At 46.9% G+C, this 22500-nt stretch overlaps 1 protein-coding gene across 1 annotated transcript in view; it reads right to left on the bottom strand.

Annotated features, from left to right (window-relative positions):
* LOC134082889 (regulating synaptic membrane exocytosis protein 2-like) overlaps positions 1 to 22500 on the bottom strand; it is a 97139-nt gene that overhangs the window by 22202 nt on the left and 52437 nt on the right. Inside the window, exons 18-20 of the mRNA XM_062538919.1 lie at positions 19767 to 19870; positions 18005 to 18168; positions 6296 to 6513 (exon numbers count right to left, since the gene is read on the bottom strand). Coding sequence (XP_062394903.1) covers positions 6296 to 6513; positions 18005 to 18168; positions 19767 to 19870 — 486 coding nt within the window. The remainder of the gene's footprint in view (positions 1 to 6295; positions 6514 to 18004; positions 18169 to 19766; positions 19871 to 22500) is intronic.

Genomic DNA, 22500 nt, shown 5'->3' with positions numbered 1-22500 from the left:
GAAAGCTAGTGTCCTGAGTTCCGCTCCTCTTCAGACAGTGAGAGGGATGACTACAGTATATGCTGTGATGACTAGCTGTGAGCAAAAAGCACTCCAATCTGGACAGACTTTTATCAGCAACATTCATACAATATGTGCCTGCCAGGAATTCTCATCCTAATTTATTCACTGTTATTTGAAACTAATTACACTTCTTGCACAAAACAAGAACAAAATACTGACTACAACTCAGATCGATAGCTACAGGGGGAAGAGAGGCTGCTTCCTCATCTCTGTTTGGAGTGTAAAGAAATTGCTATCAATGAACCTATTCTCAAATTAGTTTTTTCCCTAATGTTAGTCATTAGTTAAAAAAACGATTTAGCATCCGCACTGAAACATCCCACAGCAGCTGACCCAGACAGCCTCATGGGCTGGACCCTCTCTTGCAGAGCTGCCCAGGTAAACACACACACACACACACACACTGTACACACACACTGTACACACACACATACTGTACACACTCACACATGCATACAGTACACATACACACACTCACAGATCTCTAGGGCTGTTGATAATTAGAGGTGGGTGGGGCGCGCCCCACTTAGAGAATAAGCTGCTCCAGTTTAAATGACAGAAGCCGCGCCTCCTGCAGTCTATTCTGATTGGACATCAAGGCTCAGTTCAGAACATTCAGCAATACTGAGACAAAAAAATTATTGTCCTACATTTTAATAAAGGTCGTAACTGTTTTTTCCTTTTCCTTTTCTTCTTTATGTGTCCTACCTTCATCATGGCTATGGAACATGGATACATCTGACCTTACACACACATCTAATCTGTGTGTCTTTACAGTTCTAGTGGGAAAGACAATAAACAAACAAAAAATATACAGGAATGTAGTGTGTCTGCAATGACATGTCTGACCCTTAAAACTCGATAAACCAATTCAGATTTGTAAAAAATAACAGCTAGCAGACTGAGTGAGTACACACACACACACACACACAGACACACAAATATTTGCTGGATAAATTATCTTCTTTCATTTGATAGTCACAAACATCAAGCCATTTCACCATGTATCAGCAGCCAAGCCTTTGGAGGCTTTTCCACAATAAGACTGATGCCTCCGAAAAGACAGCCATGGCCACACTGAAAGGAGCCTGGACTCAGAGCTCAGAGCTCAGCTCAAACTGCTGAGTATGGCCCCTCTGACCACTCCACCTCCACCACCACCACGGCTGCGATGATCAGCCCGGGCCTCTCCACTTAGGAGGGTCCCCAGGGACCAGGGGTATGAGAGAGCAGAGACGAGGGGGGTGGAGGAGCGGAGGGTACAGGCAGAGTAAAGTCAAACGAACCATTTCCATCTATGCCATCTCTGGGGACCTGGGATGTTTCAGCAGATATTACAGTCTATGGTGGTGCTGTTTGTGTGTGTGTGTGTGTGTGTGTGTGTGTGTGCGTGCGTGCGTGCGTGCGTGTGTGTGTTTGCGCTTTAAATCTCTGCAGTAGATTCTGGACCGACCGGCCAAATGGACAAGCACACTCAGTTGCATTTCCTGAGTGAGCATCCCAGCAGTGGTCATCCCTACACCACCATCCTCATCCTCATCATCCTCATCATCCTCATCTTCATCTCTTTTGCTTTATATTACGGCTCACAGACGGACAGTCGGACAGCCGTATCCATCACCTCAGCATGTTCACATCACTAACGCCGTCATCACTCCAGGGGCTCTGGATCGAGCGGCTCCTAAAAAACGCTGCCTAGGACAATGAGCCCCAATGATTTTCAATGGAGCCTCGCAGCGCAGCGCAGGAGTCCTGAAGATGCAGTAGCACTTTTTTCTTGACCAAAAAAATCATTTCCGCTGACGCAAGGTTTAACGTCAGTGGGGTGGGGGAGGGAGGTAGTGTGTGTGTGTGTGTGTGTGTGTGTGTGTGTGTGTGTGTGTGTGTGGGGGGGGGGGGGTATATGAGGAGTCTCATTGGCTGGGCGAGGTGGGCCATAATTACTAGTGATTTTTAGGAGCGGCGAACACGGCGAGGAGCGAACGCACCCTATAAATCAGCGCCCGCCCCGCCGGCCCTCGAACGCATCCACTCAGCTCATGAATAATGCTCGGCGGATCGGGCCCCGTGAAGCCTATCCTCTGGGTATCTCTGCCAGCAAGACAAATTGCACTGATCCGCTCCCAAATAAAAGCCCATCGTCTGTGGCGTCTCTGAGCCTCTGTGCTGCTGCTGGGGAGAGGCATGTGTTCCAGCAGCAGGCCTGCTCAGGGGCTCGGAGTCGGAGCACTCAGCACGCCAAGGATTTTTTCTTGCTTGTAATGTCAGAAACTGACGACAAGATTGAAAAGGGTGTAAAGGTTGATGGAAGTTTGGAAGAGAGACCGGAGAATACCAGCGTTTATGTGCTATTTAGTCTGTATGTGTGTGTGTGTGTGTGTGTGTGTGTGTGTGAGAGAGAGAGAGAGAGGGAGAGAGAGAGGGAGGGTGTGTGTGTGTGTGTGTGTAAAAGCTGTAAAGATTGGTGGAATGTAATGACAAAAGCACCTTCACACAAACGAGTGCTTGTGTGTTACTGTGAGTGTGAGTGTGTGTGTGTGTGTGTGCGCGCGTGTATGTGTGTGTGTGTGCTCAGGCTTGAAGCCCCGCTTGAACTGGTTCAGTTGAAAAAAGAAATGAAAGACTTGTGCCACGTGCCCAGCACCTCTGACCCATTCTGCCCACCTCAGACCACTCCTCTCTGCCCCTCAGACAGAAGGGCCCAGCACGGGTCAGTGCTGTCTCTGTCTCTGTCTCTGTGTGGAGGGAGGAGGGAGTCTCAGTGAGTGTGGTGGCTCAGTACGCTACTGTAGCTCTCCCCAGGAAAAACACTGGAGTGGGCCAGCTCTGATTGAGGCCTCTGGAACTTTTCAGGGCCGACTAGAGCTGCAGTGCTTCAGCATTCAACATCCTGGAGTAACCTCCTCAAAGGAAAGTGCATCTGCATGGCATGTGTATGTGTGTGTGTGCGTGTGTGTGTGTGTGTGTGTGTTGTGTTTGGGGGAGTGTAATTCCTGAAGTGAGAGTCCCTTGGGGGTGTAAAACGTTCCGAAGTAGGGCAGAAAACATACAGCTGAGCTGAGGCTGGGTGAGAAAGCGAGAGAGAGAGGGAAAGAGAGAGGGAAAAAGAGAGAGATAAGACAGGGAGAGAAGGAAAGAGAGATACAGTAAGAGAGGGAGAGAGAGAGATGGAGAGGGAATGAGAGAGAGAGAGTATGAGAGAGGGGGCTGTGAAACATGTTCACCCTCAGTGGAAGAGTGGAGGAGCTGAGCAGGGGAACTCAAGGCATGGCCCCAGAGATCCCCCCACTGGTAGGCCTAAAAGCACCGTGTGAAACATTTATGGACTCCCAAGATTTATGGGTCTTGTGTGTGTGTGTGTGTGTGTGTGTGTGTGACTGTGTGTGTGTGTGCACACACGTGTGTTTGGTCCATGGATGCCCATGTATAATTGTTCACTGATGCGTGTGAGCATATGTGTATCTTTTTGACAGGTCCCATTAGAAGGTGTATGCCTGTCTCTGGCGTATATACACATTTTTATAGGTGCGTGTGCAGGTGTGCGTAAAGCGTCCACACACACGGATGCCTCAAGTGCGCAGGCTGGGCTTCTTTAGTGTCTCTCGGTGACAGCGTCACCTTATTAAAGCTGACACGAAGCAGCCGGAGGGTCTGCGTTTCGCCGCCGAACGGCCCCCCGTACGCACAAGACTTCACAGCAGGGCCCCGGCGCTACCGTCACAAGTGCGAACGAAAAACACTCTCAGCGCTGGTTCACGGCCAGACACACGCTACCGCTCCTGAGGCAGGGCGACCGCATATACGTACACAGCAGTAAAAGTTCACATTTAAACAAAAGAGAAAACCGTGCGAACCGTTACCCATATACACACACACTCTCTGCAGTTGACATTAACTGCAGACATTTGTAGAGCTGAGGGACGTATTAAACCAACAATTCAAACTAATTCAAACAGCAGGCAGATGGTGGTGTGTGTCCTGCAAGCTGACACCGGTCACCTTTGGCATACGGTACCCTTCCATGCCAACGTCCACCCTTGACTCTGGCAGTCAACTTGAATTTGGTCGAGACGAAGCAGCGCACGCTTGATTCTTCCTGATGGCGACCCAGCATGCACTGGGCATGTCCCTGCCACATAACCACAGCATCAGTCCTGTCAAACACAGCTCTTCCTTAAATTCTCCGAGAGCTCCTTCCTACCTGGCCAACTAACCATCCCTCGATTAATCCAAGACTCTGCAGCTGCATAAATGCTTCATTTGTGGCAACAGCAGATCTGGCAAATGGATGTTTGCGTACAGTACAAGGCCCCCCCCGCACTGAGCCGTGACATACGCTGCCATGCACTCGCCCCGATCGGCAGGAATTCTCAAAAGCCAGCCAAACGGGGCCCGGAGCCCACGTGCCTGCCCGCTCACGAGCCGGCCGACATGCAACGTGACCAGCACCAGCTGACCTCTGATGTCCAGTCCTCACCCGAAAAAGAAATCAAAAAGAGCGGACGAGTGTGGAAAAGAAAGAGCAAGAGTCCCTGCTGTGGAGGTGGAGGTGAGGAATAGAAATACGAAGAAAGAAAAGGAGCGAGCGCGGAGAGGTGAGAAGAGCCACGACCTTTTCTGAAACACCTTTCGCACAATTTCGCCACTTGACAAAGTAGGACTCCAAAAAAAAAGAGAGGTGCCACAGGAAAGGAAAAAAGAAAAGAAAAGAAAATTGTCAATTACCGCTCTCTCAGAATAACACAGCCAGCGTGTGTGCCGGGAGGGGGGGGGGGGGGGGGGTGGGGTACAGCAGAGAAACTCCAAAACGGCAACGGTCGGTCAGCCAAACTTAATGGCACCAATTCGCAGAATGTCAGCTAAGGTTTTGCGTATCTACTTTAGTAGGTCATGTTTAGTCACTACTTTCACCCTTCACACGGCAAACAGACTCTCTGACATTCTCTCCATCTCTCTTGGGTTGGTGTACATCTGATGTTGGAAAAACAGACATTCTAAAAGAGGAGCCTTTTGCATGAGGCAATTGTTTTGGTTGAAAAGTTTGTCTGATGTATGACCGATCGGAGATTACGTTACGTTGTTGCAGGCCTTCAAGGGTTTGTCCAAAGTCCAGACACAAAGTCCAGACTTTGTGTGAATATTTTGGAATTACAGGACGTTGCATTCAACTCAAAACTGATCAGAACGTCTGGTGACAGATAAGAGAAAGTAGGAGTAGGGAACATTCACATTTCCAATCTAACGCCTTATTGGGCTATGCAGAAAAACGAAAACAAGCTAATTCCATCACATATACACTAAAGTAAATCAGTTCAAAGCGAACATTTCTAAGTGGCAGTGATATTAAGTTTGCTATATTAAGTAACAACATGCTGTTCACAAGACCTTTGAATCACCATGAACATGAACTCTATTCAAGGAAAGAATCCAAGGAGCAAGATCCAGAGAATTAATTAGTATGAGACCAAAAAACAAAGACTTTTCATTTAAATGCTTTCTTGTTTGTGTGTGAGCAAGTGAGTTGCTAAGCAGCATCCATCAATGCACAGTTTCAATAGATTCCTACAAAGAAAAGACTGTGTTGTCAGTTAATCCAACACAAGCAGTTCAAGGTTGCAGTTGCAGCAAAAAACAATCTCCAGAGTGTGTGTGAAGGAGAGAGAGAGAGAGAGAGAGAGAGAGGGAGGAGGGGTGTAGAGGGAGAGGTGTAAGAAGAAAGCAGGCATACATTTAAAGGCCCTTATCTAGAAGAGAAGAGAGTATTGAGGAGTTAATGTCAGCCAAAGCCACCATCCTGATTCTTCCTACATTTTAAATCTCACTCAGGTGAGGCCTGTAAAAAGCAAAAAACTGAAGGTTTGGTAAAGACAGCCATTGCCATCAAGCACATGAGTAGAGCAAACAAGAGCCAGGGAGACACAGAGAGACCCCGAGACCAGAGGACACAAGCAGTCAAGGCTATGAGACAAGAGAAGAGACTGAAAAGAGAGACTGAAGAGAGAGATAGAGAGAGGTAGAGACTACAGAGAGATAGAGAGAGAAGGGAGGTAGAGAGAAAAGCAACAGAGGTAGAAGAAGAGTCCCAGGAGAAAGAAAGAGGAAGAAAGTACAGTGGAGAGAGAAGAGAGAGAGGTAGAGAGATAGATAGATAGATAGAGAGAGAGAGAGAGAGAGAGAGAGAGAGAGAGAGAGAGAGAGAGAGAGAGAGAGAGACAGCGCCGAGGCCCCCTACCTGTCTGGCTGAGCTGTGACGTGCTGCGGCTCTTGCGCGACATGCCCACGATGGCCGAGACCTTGGCGCCGATGCTGGAGCGCCGCTTCTTGTCGTCGGTGCCCACCAGGCTGACCGCCGTGTCCGACTGGCTGCCGTCCGTCTTCTCCATGTTGCACATGTCGCCGCCGATGCTGGTGCTCTTGGTCATGTTCATGCTGCCCGTCGTGCCCGTCTGCCTGTTTTTCATTTTGGACGTAAAGTCACTGTCAGTGGGGCGCGATGGGAGGATGAGTGGGGAGGGGGGGAGGTGGAGGTGGAGGTGGAGAGGGTGGCATGGGAAAACGAAAGAGGAAGGACAGAACACAGGAGAGAAGAAGGGAGGGAATGGGGGTTTTGGGTAGGATGAGAGAGAGGGATCATGGGGGTTGAAGTTGGGAAAGGAAGAGGAAGAGGAGGAAGAGGAGAAGAGGGAGGAGGAGGAGGAGGAGGAGGAGGAGGAGGGGTGGGATGTGTATGGGTGAGGAGAGAGAGGGAGAGACAGAGAGGGACAGGGTTGAGTTCCAGGAGCGCGGAAAGTCGGGGAGTAGCGGGGGAGGTCAAAGTCCGGCCATTACACTCAGGTGATGGGCAACCACCACATTCCCAGACTTCTGCCACAGTCTCCAGACTAACCTCTTTAATCTTTATCCAAACAGACATCGGAGTTGTTTACTTGCTCTCACAAACAATAAACAGCACTGTTACTTTTAAATTGCCACCATGTATTTTTTTCTAGTACTCTAGTCTGAAATAAGTAGAAAACAACAAAATGATATAAGATTCTTTCCTCAGGTAATTGTCTCTTTATCTGAACGTAATTAAATGTAGCAGAGGAAAGTAGGGCAAGAGGGGATCTCGAAGCACAGAACACAGAACGAAAGACACGGCCGCGGCCACAGCACGATCATTTTCAGTCACGATTCACGATTCGCTTTGGCACCTCAGACTACATCTCCAGTTCCTGGCAGCAATTTCTGTTCTTCTGAGAAGACTAGAGCTGCCCCAATTTGGACATGCTAGTCTTTGCTTCTGCCTGGAATCAGAACCCACCCGAGTGTCTCGGACCTCACCGAACACACAAGTCACTTCATACATTAAATGTCTAAATAAATAAATGAACGAAAAAAACCTTGTGATAACTCTTCTTTAAGACATGATTAACTGATGTACACATTTAGTTGGAGCATGATCAGCCTTGACAGCTCTAATTATTTCACTTAGCCTTCCAAATGTCTCTCATTTTTCCGTCATTTTTTTTCTTTCTTAGGCGTCAAATTGAGATGAGATGCGTTTAATGAATATCAAAGAGATCTTTGCTTCTGACATCAGAACACGAGCATAGCCAAAGCCAATCGTGCAAATGCAAACCAATCCGTGGACCAATTACAACGTTACGTCGCTAAGGAGAGACGGAAATGAGGACTCTTTTCTTTCTCTCGGTTCAAGTGAAAGAAAGGTACAGTAGGCTGGGTAAGCCCTGCCTGATCTGCCGGCCATTTGGATTTCGCTCTGCAGCTCAGGCTGGGAATTCATCTCTCCTGCTTTCTGTCCACATCTTCTGGGTTCAATCACAAACTAGCTTATCCAGAAGGCGCACCCGGATCGTTGGTCTAATTGGTTGAAGGACTATCCAAAAAGCATACAGGAGTCATTTGAACTATGCCCATTGATCACGCCTCTTGTGCAGTAGAAATAAAACGCAGACTCCCCAGACTTATGTTCAATCTTAAAAGATTGAGCTTAGTATGGCGATAGCCAGACTAAAAGAAAGAGGTATACTATAGATGAGAGAAAGACCTCAGAAGCGCCAGTAGTCCACACTCCAGTCCAGACACGAGTCACAGCTGTGGTGGGGAAACTCGCTCCGTGTTGAACACTTTCTAATGAACGTGAGGAAGGAACATTCAAGATTCAAGATGCAAAGACTGAAAAAGCTGGCTGACTAGCCCGTGAAAAAGCAAGCGAAAGAAAACGAGGAAATGACAAAATAGAAAAAAAAACAAGGGCTGCGAGTAAAAGTCAGAGGGTGTGAACGCTTCAAGAGAGACGAGTGACAAAGTGGAGGAAAAGAAAGACTAACGAGAGTGAAGGACTGGAGTGTCAGGAGTGAGTGAGTGAGAGAGAGAGAGTGAGGGAGAAATACACTGACATACAGATAGATGTAAAAAAAAAAAAAAAAAGGTCGACGAGAAGGTCGGAAATTTGAGCCGACCGATCTAAAAAATGATCCGAGAAACAAAAGATTTCCTGCGAGGGCTGTGGCTAAAGGAGGGCACACGTGAAGGACAGATAGAGCAAAAAGGAGAAAAGAGAGAAAGCGAACGATTTCACAGACACTGATAGAAAGAGCGATAGAGGCGGAGAGAAAGCCGACCCTGGTGAACATGAGCTCTGACCCTAATGGGCACGGTTAATGAGCTCTAAGAGATGGCCCTCATTAAATCCAGCGCCTTGCCAGGCCAACAGGTGACCCTCTGGCATGGCCTCCCGCCGTTGCCATGGAGACCGCCACGGGAGGATCAAGCCGGCGAATACTGTGTCTTCATCTCTATAATTAAGGGGTCACAAGGTGTCTCAGAGAGAAAGAGAGAGAGAGAGAGAGAGAGAGAAAGCGAGAGAGAGAGAGATGGCGGAAAGGAGGGAGGAAGAGAGAGGGAGCGGCAGCAGCCTCACAACCATCCATCCATTCATTATACACGCCTGACAGCACTGCACTGCACTACGCCACATCACTGTGTACATCACTTAGGGAAAACAGCCAGATCCATTTGCCACTCGGTGCACGGGTGATGTGCAAAGCTGGGTCATAAGTCTCAGAGATTGTTTTTGCACAGCTCCCCACGTATTGACATTTAGCACACAAATGCCTCCAATGTTGCACTTTTGGGGTGTTTAAAGCCTTTTCGCTGCTTTGGCTGGAAGGTTCTGGAAGGTTCTGGAAGATGCGGGAGGACAACTGCAGCCTGGCTGGATGTAAAAGTGGATGAGGAACTGCTGCAGAGACGTGGCATCACATAAATACAGCTGTGCTTGCTGCGCCACATCCAGTCTTGGCTCAGATGCCCACCATAGAAACCTTCACCTCACACTGAACTGCCTTTCCTGAGTCCATTATCGTCCTGACAAACGTGAGTTACTGCCTGCAGTAACTAAACATCAGAGACATGGGGGGAGGAGAGAGAGAGAGAGAGAGAGAGAGAGAGAGAGAGAGAGAGAGAGAGAGAGAGAGAGGAAGAGAGAAGAGGAGAAATAAGGATTGAGAGAGAGATAAAAAGGTAGAAAAGAGGAGTAGAGTGTAAATAGGATGCAGAAATAGCCCACAGCATGGTCTGCAGCCCACCGGATGTGGAGAGTAGCCAGAGGTGGCACAGAGGAGGAGGGCAGGTGAGGACAGCGGAGGGGGGGTTGGGGCTTCCGAGAGATTAGTTAAATAAATGTGAGTTAAAGTCAATCATCGATGACGTAGTGGTCCTTACTGTTTATGTGTTGTTACACAAGACTTTATTTCATAATCCTTAAGCAGTATCTGTGTGTGTGTGTGCGCGCGCGCGTGTGTGTGTGTGTGTGTGTGTGCACGTGTGTGTGCGTGTGTGTGTGTGTGTGTGTGTGTGTCACTGCGTGGACACAACAGACCCTCAGGCTACAGATGTTCCAACAACCTCTTCTGATAGTATCGACGGTGCAGTTTTGCGGCTCACTTGGTGCTGGCGTCAGCCAAAGCACAGCCGGCTGCTGGACAGGGCTGAGGGACACATCACGTCAACAATGAGAAGCCCCCACTACATCAGCAAGTAGAGTGACAGTGACAATCTACAGGTTGCCACCTGACTGTGTAGGATCAGAAAGTGAGAGCTCTTTCTTGCACGTCAATGCAGGCTTGTTTTACAGAGGGGGGCTTATGCTCTTTGATCAGTTAATGCATTGCCGCGGCTTTGAAAGCAACTTGAAAGGTGTCTTCCAAGGCAAAGCACTTTTGCTTTAATCAAAGTGGCCTAAACAAAGTGACGATCAGTCAAGCTAATGCACTTGGACTTATGTATGATATACATGGCACTACAATGCTATTATACAGTATATGAAATATATGCACACATGTACTGAATGCATTTACATTAACTTTTAAAGTTAAACTTCTGCTTACGTACATAGTATTTGACTAGAGTGAGTACTGCACACCTAAAGAAGCAAATTCTGCACTAAAATGTGAAACGTGCAACGATTTGCATGTTGTTTTCAGCACTCTATTTTAGAAATGGCACATTCAAAAGATTTTTTTTTTCTTTTTTGAAAAAAAAGGTGCCATCTTTTGGCTGAAGCGGAGCCTCTAAATGTAGCAGAGCACAGGCTGCCAGGATAGTGAAAGGCTGTTTGTATATGCAGAACAAGTGCCTCTTCTCATTCCATCCCCTCTCTCCCTCATTCGCTCTCTCCTCTCTCTCCCTCTCCTCTCTTTCCTTTTGTCTCTCTCTTTCCTGGTCTCTCTCTTTTTCTCTAACCTCTCCACGTTGTCCTCGCTCTCTCTCTCTGTCTCTTCTTCTCTTTCTGTGTCTCTCCTCTCTCTCTCTCTGTCTCTCTCCTATTCTCTTTCTGTGTCTCTCTTCTCTCTCTCTCTCTCTCTCTCTTCTCTCTCTCTCTCTCTCTCTCGGTTTGTCCTCCCCCAGGACTTGGCACACTGGTAGGTCCCCAAAGCAAATGTTCTTGGAACAGGGTTGCTCTCCAGGGATGGCTCTATTCAGCCCTCCGCTGAACTGCATGTTCCTTTTCATGCAGATTGTTCTAAGTGCCTCCTCATCTAGGCCAAGATGTTCTCCTTAGTGACAACAAAACCTCTGCTCCATTTCTGAGTGCGCGTAAATATAGGAAATAGCCAATGCCACTGTGGCGTCGCTGTTAGGGGGCACTGCCTGCAACAGGGCATCTGTGCGGGACGCAAAAGCAGGTACACACACAATCAACCAACCGCAGCGTGTTCTAAAAATACCTGGGTACCTTAGTGTTGGGTCAGGTTACTTTGAATACACATTACCGAATACAGACTACAGTACATGCACATTTATGTCATCAGTAACCTACTGTAATCCACTGGATTACAAAAATAATATAACATATTTTGAGAATGTTTGGATTACCTCAAAATAAAAGACCTGATAGGCTAATTAAATACATTCAATAAAAGATATTGCCACAATATTCCATTCCCTTTTCACTTTAAAGCAACACAATGCACATTTGAACCTTAAAATTATGATATCAAGATCATTTTGATGCTATTCTGACTTAAAATATGTACGGAGAATGGCATGTCTGACATTGCCAATACACACCCGGAATGTCTTCCTAATCTGGTCTGAGTATAGTTACTTGGTTTTTGTAACCTGATTACATAATCCAGATTACTTGTAATCACTTACTACCCAATCCTAGTGTACCTAGACATGTGCAGCAAAGAACTTTGCTAGGGTCATTGAAGGCTCTGCACATTTAAAACTGTGGCCCTTCATTCACATTCCATTGCCAGCTGATATTCTTCTCTCTATTAGCCTGATTACCATCGACTTTCAAAGGCTCTGCGAGACTTTAGTCTGACCAACAGCCTGTGCTAACACGGTTTCTTGCCAGCGCTGGTTGACCCGCCTCCTTTAAGTGCCTCGATTTGCTACTGGTAGATGTCAGAAAGCGGATTGCCGAGTTTAAACCAATAACAACACTCTTTCCTCTGCCTTGAACACGCCTCTACCCAGAGCCGTTGGAGCTGCTCAAAGTTGATTGGTTCTCGACCAAAGGGGGCAGTTCCGCAGATTTCGGGAACTCAGAAATCCTTCTCAATGAGCAGTTGACCAGACCAGCAGCAAAAGCCTGAAGGCGTTGCGTCACTGGGAGGGCGTGCCAGGCTATCTCTCTATGGTGATGCAAAAAGTGTGCTTCCTATGACTACTGCCCTTGGCCGAACAACCTGTGTTTGTCCTGTTTACCTGAAAAGAGACTTGCAGGGTCTCAATGACTGCATCTCTCAGCTAAGATCTGAGTGTGCCAGGCTGTTTACACAGGTGAAGTTCACCTGAAAAAGCACCTCTCCTTACTTTCCCTCCCCTTCCCAAACGTTCAACGATAAGCTATTAGAGCTGCAGCTACTAAGACCCCATCTATTTTCATCCATGACAGTCAGGCAATGTCTCTAATCTTGTACACAGCAACAATAACCTTGGGTTTCATTTCATTTCATGTTCAACCCTGGATAGTTTCCTTGGAAACACACCCTCAAGAAAACTTAATAAGATCATTTGGTGTAAATAAATGTTTCTTGTTGGGTTTTTGCGTGTTTCTTTTCCAATGGCAACAGACATGTTTTGCTCAAAGACATCCAGACATCATTTGCCTCAAATTTCAGAAAGAGAGGGGAAAAAAAGAGAGTGAGAACAAAAAAGAGAGCTTGAACATACTGAAAGATAGCATCTAATCTTTGCAAACTGGACACCGTTTCCTGCAAATTTGTGATCTGTGAAATATGTGAGCTGAAATAATGCAGATTACTGAAGCGCTCATGCAGACAGAGAGAATCAAAGGAGGGAGAAGAGGGAGAAAATAGTCCACCATTATCTCATCAGAGCAACTCCCACATTGGCTCAATGGTCATCAGCCTCCATTCATAATACAACATGGAGTCATACACACTTAAAGCAAGACTTATAATTTATACCAGGGCCATTTACAGAGGATTTTAAACACCCACTGTCAGAGCTCTGTCATTCTATGGCTCTGATTCATACTAACTCACTCACTCACTATACTCTACTATGATAACTATCTGTACTTCCACTCTTCAGAGAGGTGAGATGAATGCACAGCTAAGACCCTCAACTTCAATATCCACATCGACTCCAAACAGATTGCAAACACTTTTTCAACATCACTTAACACATTGATTTCCCCACTCACAGCAAAGGACACACTGGATCTGGTCTGCACCTCTGGCAACAACAACCTGACCTACACTGACCTCTCCATCTCCGGCCATCATTATTGACATCGACATCCCAGCGCCCCCCCCACCTAACAAAAACGCACCATAACATTCAGGAACCTCTAATCCATCAACCTCACCTTCCTCTCCCCTATCCTGGCTGGCACCCAGAGCACTTCCCACTCACTCACTCTCTTTATTCACTCCAATCACTGAGCCAATGCATCCTCCATAGTCTCCCTAAACCTCTCCCCTTGACCCAGTCCCCACATTTCTTGCCACGGCCTGCCTCCCCTCACTTTTCCCACTCATCACCGACATAATCAACTCCTCTCTGGCCCCTGGCATTGTCGCCTCCCCCCTCAAGCTTGCTGTCATCACCCCCCTACTGAAAGAAACTGGTTTTGATCAAGACATCCCCAACATCTACTCAAACCCACCTAAACTCAATAACCTCTATGGACCATTCCAATCCGGCTTCCACTCCAAACACAGCACCATAACTGCCCTCCTAAAAACACTAATAACATCCTTCTTTCTGCTGACTCTGCCCTCACCTGGTTTATCCTGTACATTCTCCCCCTTGGACAGATCCTCCTTCACTTCCACTGACACACCCAACTCTACAGTCCATGGTCTCATCATGGCATCCACATCCATGGCCTCTTCACCTCCAAACTGGACTACTGCAACAGCACTCTCTGCCAGACAAAACTACCAACAAACTTCCATATTGTACATCCAGAACTCAGCTGCCAGCATTCTCACTTCCACCTGCCATCGCGACTACATCTCCCCCGTCCTCCACAACATCCACTTCATCCCGGTCAAACACAGGATCAACTTCAAAATACTTCTCCTCACCTACAAAGCTCTCGTTAACCTTCCCCCTCCGTACACCTCCCACTTCCTCAACCACCACCCTCCCACCTGCCGTCTCAGGTACTGTGTGTTGATGCGAACACATTCAAGACGACCAGTACCAGCGTATTTCAGTGTCTTGAAAAGTGCTATACAAACATTATCATCATTATTTACCCATCTCACAGCCTCGGATGGAAACATACGAGAAAGTTATCACCATTACAACCAGTTGAGGTCATTTACAATAATTAGAGCTACAGTATGCTAAATGAGGTGATAACAATGTCTGCTTGCATGCTGATTGCTTCAGTGATGGCTTCAGGGCACCATAGTGAGGCTTCCAGGCAAAGCAACAAATGACTAAAGTCAGCATTACCGGGCTATTAATGAATGTGTCGCAACACAAAAAGAGAGCTGAGGCAACTCAAGGTAATGACGGAAGCCAGAGAGGCAGAGACAACTATTCAAGTGAACTCAGATTGTGTGTGTGTGAGTGTGTATATGTGCGTGTGTGAGTGTGTGTGGAGTTAGCTGTGTGTGTGTGCGCGCGCCTGTGTGTGTGTGTGTGTGTGTGTGTGTGTGTGTGTGTGTGTGTGTGTGTGAGTGTGTGTGTGTGTGCGCGCGCGAGTGTGTGTGTGTGTGTGTGTGTGTGTGTGTGCGTGTGTGTGTGTGTGCGTGTGTGTGTGTGTGTGTGTGTGTGTGTGTGCGTGTGCGTATGCGTGTGGAGCTGGGTGTAGTTGGAGCTTCCGGCTATGTTGCATCTCATTCATGCTCTGCAGTTACATCCTCTCCCACTCCTCCTCCTCATCTCTCTTTCTCAGGAAATCTGATAAACAACAAAATTAGCTTAATATGAATAAAAGTCTAAGACTTCAGTCTTCTGAGGAAACTGTTTTCAATCACACAATAATTATCTAACTCATAAAAGCTTCTACTACTAGCTTTTGAAATCACTTCTTAACCTTTCCCAAAAGGTTTATCACTTCTAAACCTTTCCCAACAGAAAAGACAGGCAAAGTCAAATCACATATTTTGTGTTAAAAGCATCCCACTGTGTATTGTTTAAAGCAATGGTGTGTGTACTGTACCCTGCAGAATACATATAACCTGAATGGTTAGTACAAAGGTGTTCCAACATTCTGTTAACCATTCGTATCCTAATATTTGGATTCCATGAAGACATTACATAACGTCTCTCGAGGCGAAAAATATGTCCTGTCACATATGTTTCCTCCACATTATCCACAGTGGCTACACAAGCTGACTAATCAACAGGAACGCCTCCAGCTCTTGCTCTAAATCACACACTGCCCCATTCACACACAAGCCCTCTTTCTGTTGAGCTACCAGGAATTAACCGGCTGACCCTTCTACAAACACTGACAGGAAAGACAGAGAGGTATAGGAAGAGAGAGAGAGAGAGGGGGGGGGGGTGCACTTCTCTGTTGGATCACACCATGGTTGTGTGACCAAAAGAAGTTACGCAAGAGCAAGAAGAAGCAAACAAACTGCCCCCCCTAACCATCCATCCACCCCTATGAATGAACAGTGCTTTTCCATGTGCCTCCCTGCGCGTGTCCGGAAGAACAACACTAACATTCCCATCTGTCCATCTGTCCCTCCACATCTCCCGTCGTCCGGACACGAGCACATCAATCCATCGTTACCGGCGATGATGTTCCCATAACACTGAATCAGCACATGGAAATGAGCTTTCTAATGTATTCCATTAGTCTAATGACTACATTATTCATTAGATGAATTATCATTCCTCTTTCAAAAACAATAACGTTTTTGTATGACTGTACTCCACACTGAAATGGCAATACAGACGGTTAGGGAAATATCAATGGCTATTTAAGTGTTATACGTACAGCAGTAAACAAACAAATACAATTATTTATTGTGTCTGTAGTCTCGACCAGTCGTCTGCAATCGGAAATTTCCGACACTGTTTATTTGGGGATTCCTGAAGCTAACATTCACAGGCGATGAGTGTGGCTGACTCATCTGATGTTGACACCGTTTACTATGCAGTAGTTAGTGTGTGAGAGCAGTGCACACAGCTACTGGAAGAGGCAGTGGCAGAGTCTGGCATGGGTTTTGCCTCAGCCTGGGTGGCCAGCTCCGAGGACAGGGGAAAGTGCAGTCGGTACGGAAGCCTCAATGTGACAGACAGAGCCATCACAATTGGACCTGGAGGAAGGCATGACAAAATTCGAGACAAACACACAAAGCACAGACAAGGCCATCTTAGGCCTGTAAAAGCTTTTCTTCACTTATATAACCTCCTTTGTCAGGGGTCTGAAAATAGTTTCTGTTATTCAGAATCCACGGTGTGTTATGTTGTACTGTAAGGTCTCAACGTGTGGTGATAAATCATGACAAAATGTTAGCAATTAGCATTACACTCTAAGACTGAATTGAACAGAAGCAGTCTGTGGTCAAGACACTGAACTCTGACAGACAGAGAACATTGAACTGTGACTGACAAAACAACTGACCGACTGTGACAGTCAGAACGTAAACACACCAAAGCAGACACTGACACAGACATGAGCCATTCTCATAAGATAGCACAAGTGACAATTATGTGGTGCTTTTCCATGGCTTTCCTCTACTTCTGGACTCTCTTCTCACCTGCCCATCATTTTACAATCAATGTGTTACTCTGTGGTAACGCTAAACTGTCTTTCGTATAGTGTGTTCATTTTGTGTCAAAGGTCTCCGATAAACGGACATTTTGTCAGCATACAGTTCTCATCGCATGATGACTGCTGCACTGTATAGCTGCTACTGTATGTGTAGCCTGAGCAAGTCTCAGTGGTGGGGTATTCATGGTTGTATTCTATGCTACTGTATCTGGCAAGCTTAGTTGGATCTACTTGGGGGAGCCTTTGCTCCAGGGGCTGTCTACAGCTCCTCTGGTAGCAGAGTTTGGCCCACACGCTGCAGATCAACCCGATGGACTTTACCTGAGGTCAGTCTCTGAGAACCTCCTCGTGACCGTGTCGTCTTCGGCCTCCTCCTCCTCCTGCTCCTGCGGCCGGTCTACGCTAACGCTCCTGCGGCCCCCTCCCTTCCCAGCCCTGCCTCCTCCTCCTCCTCCTCCTCCTGAACCTCCTCCTGCCCCACGCCCTCCCTCTCTGCCCCCTGCCCCCACTTCCTCCTCCTGCTCCTCGGGAAGCACCTCCTCCCCCACACTCTCCTCCCCCTCCCTGGAGTGGCTCCGCCCAGGCAAGCTTTTGGCGTTGCTGTGGGCGAGTAGACACGCATGCAAAAAAAGACAAAAAAAGAGCAAAACAAGGCAAATAAACAAAAACAAATACAATTATCAAAACAGAGCCAGACAGAGAGAAACAGAGAGATGCAGCAAAGATTGCATGAGGACGTGAAGCATAATAAATAATGACAAAAAAACAATGTCAAATAGCAGAAGCACAAAGATGTACATGGAGACATAAGACAGACAGCATAACGGATTCTTTGTGTCTTTCAATAACACAGCTCCTTTGCTAGAGATGGGCCAGTGTTTGCATAGGGAGGTGAAGTTCAAGGTTTGGCTCCAAACTAAACTACACAGAGCCAAACCTGAACTTACTGAAACAGAAAAAAAAACAGGAAATGATGTCACCATAGAAGTGAACTTCTTCCTCAGTAACATAAAGCTGGTGCAGGAGTTCCCATAACTGAAAACCCCTGGACCAGCTCAAAGCTCACCGACCCAAATGCACACTTAACAATTAAACAACCTATGCAAATGGTCCCATTCCTGGCAAAGACAAACAAACACATACAGAAAATACATGTGCTTCGGTCAGTTTTGAACTCTGACCGTCTCCGTGACGGGCGACGCGGCTCACCTGATCTTACGGCTGCCTCGCGGCCGTTCCGACTGGACAGACATGTAGCTCGTGCTGCTGAAACGTGAGGCACTGCTGCCCCGCGACACAGCGGACACGTCGCTTACATCGCTGTCCGACGACTTGGCCGAGAGGTTGTCCGTGCCCCGCCCGGGGTCCCGTCGCTGCAGACAGAGAGGGAAGGAAAGAGGAAAGAAATGAGGGAAGAAAAGATGAGAGACGGATGAGAGAAAGAGGGGCAGCAAGTGAAAAAGACATTAACACCAGTCAACAGGAGTAGTATTTGATGGTGAGGAGAAAAGATGGTCCGTGAAATATAACTTTAAAACTTCAGTAAAATGTTTTTACAGACAGTCTGACAGTAAGGTGCTAATTCAAACAATGCTAGGCTAGGCCAACCTAATCTACATACTGTAGAACGTTCACATGAATCATGAACATGAAGTCTGGTAGAGCAGTGACAAGTTGTGTAAAGGCCAAAAGCCTCAATGGTTTGTTTATTATAATAAGAACCACTGTGTGCCCAGAAATGTTTGGTGGACAGTTTAGTCTGGAGTTGAATTTCTAATCATGCTAATGGACAGCAGCAACAACAACAAGTCTGTTGAAAACAACTGATTTGCCTCTGTCTGCAAAATGTACCGCTTTCAAGGTGACAAAGACTTCTGTTTTGTCAGCACACAACACAGCACACACACACCCCGCTTTGTTGAAACTTGCAGAATACACACACAAATAGTGGCACAAAAACCAACCATCACAATCTATCATCTTTCGACACAGAAAAAGCACGATGCGTATGATATTTTTACCTGCTCTTTACAGTAACACAAGCAACACACACAGAGACAGACAGCCTTCGCTTGCCCACTCGTAATAATAGCTCGCATACCACACTCTTAAAAGGACACACAGTTTGGATGGTGCTGGCTTACACGGTCTAGCTTGGAATGTTGTGTGCTTAAGTAGCAGATCGGCTTGCTGAAGCGGCAGGGCGCCTTTTTAGTCAAAATATAGTAAACATACGTGCAGACAGAGAACATACTGATCTAGTGAGGAATAACGGTGGTGGTATGGAGTGCCAGAGAGAGGTGACCTGACCTCCTTTTAAGCGCATACCTTAATGACTAATCTACCGGAGCAAGAATTCCCTGGTTATTCGCGTCCAATATGTTTGTAAAAATCTGAAGTGTTTATCATTCACTTAATCAATATGGTTTCTAGCTTGTTTTTATCTATTGTGAGATAAAAAATATACTCTGAGTGAGTTTTTTGTATATCAGTCGATGAAATGTTTTGGCAACTTTATTTCAACATTCTTTTGAAATTCCTCTAATTTTAGGTTCTATGAAGCATTTGTATTGTGAGAGGCCGGAGATGCCTGACAGAAAACAATTGCTATCACCGAGTCTACACTAGCATAGTGTATGATGTGATCTTGATATACTGTATCTGGATTGTATGATGTGATCTTGATATACTGTATCTGGATTGTATGATGTGATCTTGATATTTCCTTCATTACTTTACAAAGTGCCAAAAGCCATCTAAGCTGTGATACAGAGCAAATTTTACAGGGGGCAAACTGTAAAAGGCCTTTAAATAACTGATATTCCATCCCCTTCTGATGGCTTAGTCTCCAAAAGTAGGCTAGGAGCCTGGGGGTTGGGTGGAGCTGGGTGAGAGTAGGGTGGGGTTGGGTGGAGTTGGGTGGAGTATAGGGTGGGGTTTGGGTGGAGGGGTTTAGAGGTGCTCAACTTGCCTTGTGGTAGTCTTGCTCCAGCCGTGAGTCGGAGCCGGTGCCCTGCTTGTACTTGTTCATCTTGAGCTTCATCTGCCGCGTGCGCTCCTCCACGTCCATCGCACCTGCGGAGGAGAACCAGAGGCCGGTCAGCGGCGGGGCTGGGGGGGGGGGTGTCTGAGTGGTGGGGTGTGGGGGCAGAGGGGCAGGAGGCAGGGGGCAAAAGGCCTGTGCTCTCAGCATCACGTGAAAACGAATAAGTGTGTCTGCACATCATTGTCTAATGTCTCACAAGATGGAGATGGGACAACGGGGCGATGAGGACCCTTCTTACTGGGGGACTTGTATCACGTGAATGACACATACTGTACGACCTCACATTGACCTTACTGATCTTCATTTTAGCACCATTTCAGTACTCTCCAGTGATATTGCCCCATTCGTCAGAATCTCTTCATTCGACCATGCCAGCACAACATCAGTCAAACTAAACTAAAGTGCTCAACACAACAGCACTCGATACACAAAGAGGCACACACACACAATAACACTACCGTGACAAATCCCAAAATCTTAATATCTGGCACACCAGTCAAAGGAACAGAACGCTGGACGCCTGCCATGAATTACGGCACAATGGAGCACCCTTCCAGAGAACTCTCACAATCTCACACAAAACTGCCTGCTCAATCCTTCCATAAATTCCGCGTTTATGACACAACAGAGGCTATCCGTCATCCGCGCGCTACACTGTGACGCCCCCCGGATTATAAATCCTGCCACGCCGCGTCCTGCCGCGAGACTCGTGGCATATTCCCTCCGGAAACATCCACGCATCCGGACTCCATACATCCTCCTCCTCACCCTCACCGAGACGCAAGTCAGGACACGCGTGCTGACTAATGCCTTTGCGATACCAGCTCAGCTGTATTTGTCGATGTTGCCGTTGCTGAATTGCTATTCCGGCACACAAAAAAGACCCGGGGAATATTAGTTCACGGCGCTCGTCTGCTTTTATAGGGCCTTGGATTAGTCTACCTGTCCCCGGTGAGGAATGGTGGAAATTATTCTTTTGCTTTTTGTTTTCATTTCTGTGACCGTGTTAAAAGCCCTAGAAGGTGCAATGTTTTTTCGCCTGGTGCAATCTCAGAAGCTCAACAAACGCGGCGCTGGGCACTGGTAGCTGGGTTGGCTCAGTGGAGGGAACACAAAAGAGGGGGAATAAACACAATTAATAATCTTTTCTGCATTCAGAACACACTGACAGAAGGGGATAAGAAAGAACACAATGCACTAAAGCGTGACTGTCAACGCACACAGGGAAGGAAAATAAAATAAAAAAACAGATGTAGAGTACAGCAAGCATGGCAGACATTATAGTGTTTCTCTCTAATGTGTTTTTTTAGGGGCTTTTTGAACACTTCGGGCCCCTCTCCAAAATATCACAACATGCTTTAAGAATCTCAAACAATCAGTGTATGGAGAGAAAAAAAAGGACGTGCTCAGGGGCTTGTCGAGAAACGGCTCGGTGAAAACAGTGTTTTAGTTTATAATCCAACAGCTGCATCGTTATCATCATCATCATCAGCAGAGCAGTACTGCTCAGTGATGCATCGCCACGGTTGACGTTTTTTGCGAAGTGAATTCCAAAAGTGGCATTCATATCATTCCACAGTACAGGCAAGTATAGCACATGTGGGGAGTGTTGGAGTGTTTTTTTCCCACAACCAGGGGGTGGGGGTGAGGGTGAGGGGGGGGGGGGGGGGGGGGGGGGCACTCAGCCTACCTGCGTCGCCATTCTCTGGGCTCTCTTTGTCTCTCTCTACTGGGGGGTTTGTTTGGGAAGGAGGGGGAGGAGGAGGGGGAGGAGGAGGGGGGGGAGGTGGTGGTGATAGAGAAGCAACACAAATGGGAGAGAGAAAGAGAACAACAATAGGAATGAATGGACACATGTCAAAAACACACAATGTCATGGAATGCTATGAGAGTAACTGCTGTCGAGATGGGAGCTACTGTAGCACAATGACACACGTCTGCCTGAGTCCCTTCACGCCTCTGTGATAGAGCCTGAAAAAGACCCTCACGGGTGGAAACGTTGCTAAAGTAAAGTTGCCTGGGAGCTTTCATGGCAGTGTGCAGGCCTCTATCCTCCTTTCACTGCTGGCATTTCAGACCTGGCACCTGGTTTAATCTTTTTTGGATGTGTGCACCCTTGGAACTGCTTCTGGGATGGAGCTGCTCGTATCATGAGCACGCTCCATCACATATGAGCTCAGGTCACAAGCCTCAAGGCACATTTCAGTATCTCCAGCAAACAAACTGAACTAATAAACTAAACTATAGTTCCCCCCAGGCAAGTGCTACAGTTTAACAAGCATTTACTGAAGTCAGTAAAAATACACACATAAGGTCAATACACTTCATCAGATCATACTGCAAAAGCTACTGGCTAACTTGGCATACTCTAAGGACCTTCCCAACTACAGCATGTGGTTAAATAAAGCAGGCTCTTTGAATTTGTTTATTCATTATGTACACAAATAAAGACGGCAGTATGGGGTCTGGCTTTATGAAAATAGTCCAGATATGGTTCTATCATGCCTCAGAGAGTTGCAAAGAAAGTGGGCTAGTCGGGAGACTTTTTAGGCCATTAACAAACACAAAGTGAGAGAAGACAGTGAGGGGGAATACTACAGGTACAGTAGAGCAACAACAACAGAGGAAGAAAAAGACTGAGGGATATTGTCATTCAGCC

The sequence above is a fragment of the Sardina pilchardus genome, chromosome 6, assembly GCF_963854185.1.
Source record: "Sardina pilchardus chromosome 6, fSarPil1.1, whole genome shotgun sequence".
Lineage (NCBI taxonomy): Eukaryota > Metazoa > Chordata > Actinopteri > Clupeiformes > Clupeidae > Sardina > Sardina pilchardus.
Note: the sequence above shows the minus strand (reverse complement) of the source record. Positions and strands in the feature narration are given on the sequence as shown.